The sequence below is a fragment of the Buceros rhinoceros genome, unplaced genomic scaffold (assembly GCF_000710305.1).
Source record: "Buceros rhinoceros silvestris isolate BGI_N320 unplaced genomic scaffold, ASM71030v1 scaffold21425, whole genome shotgun sequence".
NCBI classification, from domain to species: Eukaryota; Metazoa; Chordata; class Aves; order Bucerotiformes; family Bucerotidae; genus Buceros; species Buceros rhinoceros.
Genome location: NW_010413704.1, coordinates 22,009 through 29,076, shown reverse-complemented (window position 1 = coordinate 29,076; position 7,068 = coordinate 22,009). Strand labels below are relative to the sequence as shown.

The 7,068-nt window shown below is 51.4% G+C and overlaps 1 protein-coding gene across 3 annotated transcripts in view; it reads left to right on the top strand.

Moving 5' to 3' along the window:
* The window catches only part of PPP2R4 (protein phosphatase 2A activator, regulatory subunit 4), a 22,355-nt gene that overhangs the window by 4,956 nt on the left and 10,331 nt on the right, over positions 1–7,068 (top strand). For 2 of the 3 annotated variants that reach the window (XM_010136859.1, XM_010136860.1), the window contains 5 exons: positions 1,703–1,828; positions 2,594–2,711; positions 4,206–4,305; positions 5,483–5,607; positions 6,031–6,131. In XM_010136859.1, coding sequence (XP_010135161.1) covers positions 1,703–1,828; positions 2,594–2,711; positions 4,206–4,305; positions 5,483–5,607; positions 6,031–6,131 — 570 coding nt within the window. The remainder of the gene's footprint in view (positions 1–1,702; positions 1,829–2,593; positions 2,712–4,205; positions 4,306–5,482; positions 5,608–6,030; positions 6,132–7,068) is intronic. The other variant, XM_010136861.1, reaches the window with a different exon arrangement.

Here is a 7,068-nt window from a genome sequence, read left to right as displayed (position 1 = left end):
TCGTCCTGATCCCACTTCCCGCTGGCTGATCCCACTGTTTCCTCAGGATGGCACCTCAGGAGCCGCTATCTGTGGGAGGCTGTGTCTGCCAGGAGATCCTTCCCCCTGGGAGTGGAGCACATGGGGAGCGATCCTCAGCTGCTCCAGCGGCAGCACGGCTCTGCCATGCCTGTCTAGTCCCCTTCAAGTGGCACTTCAAGGGCTAGAAACTTGCTGGTCTCGGCTGTTTCCTCGTCCTCTCGGCAGGCAGCATGAAGAATCGAACCACAGCCCAGGAGACAGCCAGCTTCACACGGTCGATGCCTCCAGCAAAGTCAAACCAGCCGCTGCTTCTGCTGTCCTCTTTGTCCCCTTGAAGGAGGAATCCCCTCTCGAGACAGAGAAGCCTACATTGCCCGGGGCCGTAGCGTCCCAGGGGGGGGCGCTCACGAAAAGCCAACCCAGCCGCTGCTTCTGCTGTCCTCTTTGTCCCCTTGAAGGAGGAATCCCCTCTCGAGACAGAGAAGCCTACATTGCCCGGGGCCTGGCCAGCTGCCGTGGCGGCTGATGGCTCTCTGACTGCTTGGAGTCAGGCGAGAAGAATCCCAGAGCCTCTGGCAGGCTTGACTGGCTGTCGGCAGAGCCTGCTGACACTGTTTGGAGCCGCTTAAACTGCTACCTACGGTTTTGCCTTTTGGCGTGTTGGGTATAGCCATTCCCCAGCTGTATGGGAAGGCAGCAAGGAAGCCTTCCCTGCCACGCACTGTCCTGGTCTTAACAGGACAGCTGGAGACATGATGCTGTGTTGCCTGTTCCTTCATGACCACAGCAGTGCCTCCTCCAGTCACGCTCATACATCCATTCTCCTCCCAGTGCGGAGTGTCAGGAAGATGACTCTGTTGTCTTGCTGTTGCATTTGTCTTCCCATCAGCTTTGTGTTTGTATTGAGACATTTCTCTGAGAGTTTTCTGGAGTTGCCAGCCACTGGTTGGCAGACCAGGCTGCCTCTTGCCCTGGGTAGTTGCAACCTGGGTGGATTTTATCTTGCCACGTTCACTGGCTGTCTCTGGACTGGAGCTGCCATGGCAGGCTGGCTGGTATGAGTTGGAAGCGACAGGAATCATGCTGAGAAGGTTGACTGCTGTGGCTCTGCTGCACTGGGCTCTGTACAAATGCTAACACCATCACTGCTAATCCTGGCTCCTAAGAGCCAGCACAAAGATTTTTGTCTTCGAGTCAAAGATTAGAGGCTTTGAGAAGGGTCTCTAAATCACACCATCAGCCACTGGTGAGGATATATGTGTGGTAAGTGCTGTGCTGTGTCCTGTGGGGCACACAGGACCCTCGAGATGCAGAGCCTGAGTTTTGTGTTGGGTGTCCCTGAATTGTGTAGCACTTCCCTGCTTCTCAGTCCTGCATGCCCACACTGGGAGCCTGCTGTAGCTCTTCTGCCCAGAGGTTTTAGAGCACAGTGCTGTTACAGCTCATGAAAGACTGGGGGGGCAACTTGAGAGCCTGCCTCAGGCTGGGCTTTGTACTGGACTGATCTGAGGGGGATGCCTGTCTGCATTTTGGGGAGGGTGGGCACATCCCGTTTCTGCCTGCCACCCTTGGGAAGGATGATGTGGGCTTTAATGACTCCAGTCCAGAGCAGGGATGTTGGCACCTGAGGGACTGTTCTGTTTTATGTCATCGTGACCCCACATCTTCTTTGTCTTTGTAGCCCATTGAAAAGCTGGTGGCTCTTCTGAACACCCTTGACAGGTGGATCGATGAAACCCCACCAGTGGATCAACCTTCTCGCTTTGGGAACAAAGCCTTCAGGACCTGGTATGCCAGACTAGACCAGGTGAGCATGTCTTTGGCGTGTGGTGTTACATGTAGCTCATACAGAAGGGCAGCATGTCCAGCAGGGCTGGCAGAATGGCTCTATCATTGTGTGGCAGCCAAGCAGCCTACAGAGGAGTTTCTCAGAGAAGCTGTGAAGGATCCACCTCTCGATATGCATCACTTACCCCTGATCTGGTGCTGTCTCTTCCTCCTACGAGAGCATGCGGTCCATATAAGTGTTCTTGGCTGGGTCTCCAAGTCCAGGATGAGCCATGAGTACCCTCCAAACCTAAGGAACTCCTTTGCTTTGTAACTTCCTCTGAGTCTGCTGGCTGATGGGTGACACACAAAATCAGAGGAAGGCTGTGAAATTGTTCAGCTTCCTTCAGCTCAGAGCACTCGCCCTCCACCAAGCTCTGGAGGTGGCACAGGCACAGCCCCAGCAGCAGTGAGCTTGCAGATGGTCTGCTGTTCTGCTGGTGCTTTTGTCCTGGAGGTGACTCAGTGGGTGACTGGGTTGACATACTTGGATGGTGAAGCTTTTTTTTCTGCAGGATGTGTGTGGCCTAGCTAAGTGTCAGGACAAGCTCTCTCTGAATTGCTCCATCTCTGGAGACGACTTTTTCAACAGGAGAATTCGCTCCTCTGTCACACTGGCTCTGGCCATTGTAGGAGTGCACCTCTGCAGCTCCCACTTTGCAACAGCGTCTGAGCAGAGGGTGAGTTGTTCCTGGGGTCTGTGACAGATCCACGCTCACTCAAGGGAGTCTTTTGTGTCTTTCAGGAAGCAGAAAAGTTGGTGGCAACAGTGATTCCCAAGCACTTGGCTGATGCTGCACCAGAGGTGGCTGTGTACCTGAAGGAGTCCGTGGGGAACTCCACCCGCATTGACTATGGCACAGGTACCTGGCCATGCACGCTGGCCACGCTGGACTGCCTCGCGCAGTGACCCTTTGGAGCCTGGTGCTGCTGTCATTTAAATATGTTACTGCCACTACTTTTAGGACCAGCTTGAAACAAGGACCTTTCTTTTTTGGGTCTCCTCGCCCCTGTGTCACTTGTGGGTGATGACTGGGAGAGCTGGGGCTGGAAGCAGGGCTGTGCTAGAGCCGTGACATCTTTGTTACGTCTCGTCCAAGGAATGTGAACCAAGCTGTGCAGGCTGTTCTGGGATAAGCTGTGGGAGCTGCTTTCCCACACATCAGCAATCCTGCACCTGCTGATCTGCAGTAGGCAGTTTAGAGGGGTAAAATATAATTGCTTGAACTGGAACTTGAACTGCTGGAAGGTGTCTTGAGGCCTGGTGCTCCCTAGAAGTGACATCACTGCTTACAGAGGGACTTTGAAACCTGAAGGTAGAAGCATTTTGCGCTTAAGCAGATAGTGAATTGCAGGTTGAAGTAACCCCACTGGCTTCAGTTAGACCTAAATCCAGAATTGTCTATGTGCTCTGCTCTGTCTGGAGAACAGGCATGTCCTCACCAAGAGGCAGGAGAGCAGGGTGCTGTGGGTGCAAGGAAACACGAGGTCGGACTGAGGCAGGGGGAGGAAGAGGAGGACATGGGTAAAAGGATGAAGAGCTGGAGGCTGGGCAGTGCTTGCCAGCAGAGCTTCGGCTGGCCGGCACCAGGGGGAGATGTTGTCTTTGGAAAGGGACCCTCTGGCTGGGGTTCTGTCAGCTCCGGGGAGGAAATTCAGCCTTTCCTCCCCTCCTGTGTGTCCCAAGCCAGAGGCCCGTGTAGTAGCTCACAGTGGCTAAACCGCAGGTACACTTTGTTCCTGGGAGCTGCACTTCTTCATAGTGTATCGCTGCTGATTTTGTACTTGCCCTTCTTCTGTGGTCCCTTCCTCCGAAAGACATGTCTGGGTTTGTGGATTGTTTCTTTTCCTTGCTGTTAGCTGAAGGACCAAGCTGCAGAGGCTCAGTCTGAGATCCCAGTGCCTTCTGGGATGGACTGTTCCTGGCAGCATCGTGGGATCTGCATCATTCTGATACAGATATTTTTGAAGCGGGAGGAAATATGTTTTCTTGCAGATGTGAGGTTCTTTTGCATCCTCTGAGCAGATGACGCTGCGGTGCAACACTCCCCCTGCTGTGCCAAGCTCCTGGGAAAGGCCCTGCCTTGCTCCCAGCTTGCCCACTGTTGGAGCTGTTTTTCCTCAAGAACTTTTTCTTCTCTCAAAGCCAATAATTGCTCACCTTGTGAATGTCTGGAAAGTGTATTTTGGGTGGGTGCTGCCCTGGGATGAAATATTGTCAGCTCAGGGCGTTAACAGAGACAATAGTGTTGGGGCTCTTGAGACAGGACTGTGACTGCTGTGATTTCTGAAGAGCCATTGTGGTGTCCTGGGGAACAGAGACACGTGTCACATCTCTTCATGTGTTTCAACCCTAGGGCATGAAGCTGCATTTGCAGCCTTTCTCTGCTGCCTCTGCAAAATCGGCGTGCTCAGAGTGGATGACCAGATGGCCATCGTCTTCAAAGTATTTAACAGGTGAGGCAAGGGAGGAGAAGGGCTGGAAGCATTGGGCTCTTTTGGGGGCAAGTCCTTGACGACATCCCCTTCCAGATAGCTCTGTAAGATGTTAGTGCCTGTTCTGCACGCCAGACTCCTCCAGTAGTCTGGGAGATTGTGCCTCCTTTGTTTCACTCATCCACTTCCATTTGGGAGTAAGAAATTGTAAGAAGAGCCTTCTCCCGGGCTGTGAGCTGGGCAAATCAAGGGCCTCCTACAAAGATGCGTCCGCAAAGAAAGGACAGCAGCACTGAAGGACTTGCTGGCCTGGGGAGAAAGGGCAGAACAGGGAAACTGAAGACAAATTTAGACAATATTAGGAGGCAGATGTACTTTTAATGGACTGTACAGTGACCCATTATAACTATCTCTGAAAGAGGTGATAGCACCTTGTCTGTTGGAAGCTCAGTGTCTTTCTGGAAAGTTGCTTTAGCTGAGCACAAGTTGTTGAGCTCTGCAGAGGTATGTGGGTGAAGCTCTGAGCTTTGTGATGGACAGGAATATCTGACTAGGGGCTGTAACATCTCTGCAGATGTTAAAATAATAGATCTATGAGACTGGCAGGCCTCCGCTGCTCCTCTGGATGTGTTTCCAGCCCAGGAGGTAGAGTTGGTAGTGATGAAACTGGTGGAAAGGGTGTTTGGAGTCCAGAGATCTAATCCCAGCTGTATCACTGTTTGGTGGCACGGAAACAATTTCCTTCAATAGTTCTTCCAGCTTTAATTTTCCACCTGAAAAGTGGAAGTAGTTGTTGCTTTAAGCTGGAAAGTGCTTTCTGAGCTCTTCTGGAAGTTGTTGAAGGAGAGTGAGGTGTCGATGTCTTCAAACAACAATGGGATGGGGAAAGATCTGCACGAACGTAAGACACTGCAGATAAGATAAACCCCTGCCACTGGATTTCTTAGTGAATTTGGTGTTAGAAAGAAAACAAAACAATTTTTGAAAGATGCTGGTAATTGCTTCTGTACATACCATCAGGCTGCTTTCTGTGACAGAGGAGCTGAATGTATATTCTCTGTACCGTGCTGTACATGGGGTCCTACTGGAAAGTGATAAAGTTGTGTCTGTCTCCAGACTGGTTGTTCTTGTCCTCCTGTAAGACGGTGAAGACAAAAGAAGGCCTTGTCTTAACCTTTCCTTGTCTCCTTGGTCTCAGGTACCTAGAAGTGATGCGAAAACTTCAGAAGACCTACAGGATGGAACCTGCTGGCAGCCAGGGCGTGTGGGGCTTGGATGACTTCCAATTTCTACCTTTCATATGGGGCAGTTCCCAGCTGATAGGTACTAACACAAATCTCCTCGTGTCCCAGCCTGCCCCCTGCCCCGTCTGTCTAGGTTGCAAAGATGATGAGGCTTGGGTCTGACTTTTAAATTCAAATATGTCAAATTTGCGTATAATGCAGCAGAAGAGTTTGCTTGGGGCTTGGATTTCAGATTTAGGTGGAAGGCTTCCTGGTACAGCACATCTGTCTTTATTGCAATGACTACACACTCTTTAAAAGGAGAGTCTTGGTTTTGGTGCTAGAAAAAACATTTTCTGCTCTGGGGAGTTTGTGAAGGGCTGGGGAGGGAGATGAGATGGAAGGGAGCAGCTCTGCTGACCTCTGAAGAGCTCTGATGGGAGGATGGTGTTTCTTTTGGAAGACCCTATTGAACTTGGTCTCAGAAGGGGGGTTACCTCTTATTGTCTCTTACTCTTTTTAGACCATCCGAATCTGGAGCCTCGACACTTTGTTGATGAGAAGGTGGTAAACGAAAACCATAAGGACTTCATGTTCCTGGAGTGCATCCTCTTCATTACAGAGGTGAGGACTGGAAGGTTTGTCCCAAGGGAAGTTCTCTTGACATTAGAACTTGGCTCTGGCTATGGTTTTCTCTTCCTCTTTTGCTTGTTTGCTTGCTGTCACAGAACTCTGCAGATGAACCGTTGTTACACATCTGAGATACTCTCCTTGAGTGATTTGAGACACGGATACTGAGAGGGAAGTGTAGTTAAGCTAGATGGGATGTAGTTAAGCTGGGGATGGCAGTTGAAGGGAGCTGTAACAAGAGCAAACAAAAATCCTTGAACGATTACTTGGATCAGTCAGTGGGAACTTGGATGGCGAAGACTGGTGCCTGCAAGTATGCCAGGAGGATGAAGCAGGAGCTGCAGAATGCCTGGGCTTGCCAAGATGCCCTCCCTTCCCTCCAGCTGTTGGGTGCTGCCTGACAGACCCTGGGCCTCCCTTGCTTTGGGCGGGCTCCCAAACCTCCGTGCAGCTTGGCCCTCTCCAGATTCCACTGAAAGAGTTGCCCATTAAATGCGCCTTATTTACAAACGATCTAGAGCAGGGATGGTGCAGAGATTCACCCAGCTGGCAACGCTATCAGGACCGTGTTTCCGCTCCAGCGCTGTAGGGCCCTTGGGAGAGGGACTGGTGATACTCAGCCTGTTGCCAGCTGCGGGCATTGTTTCTTACTGAGGGAGCTCATGGCTTTCTGCCCTCAGCTGTGGTGGATGATCTGGCCATGCTGCTGCATGGTCTGGGCAGGGAGAGCAGAACCGCATGCTCTGTCGTGGCGAGGGATTTCTTGTCTCTAGCAAGAGAGTTGATGGGATTGATTTTGAAGGACAGAGCACGATTCTTCCCCTTTGTTCTCTTCCCCCCCTTCTCGCCTCTAATTTAGTGATTAGATGAGAAGGGAGGTAGGAACTTAGCCTTTCCTATAGGAAAATTTCATAGGAGCCTTTGTCTCCAA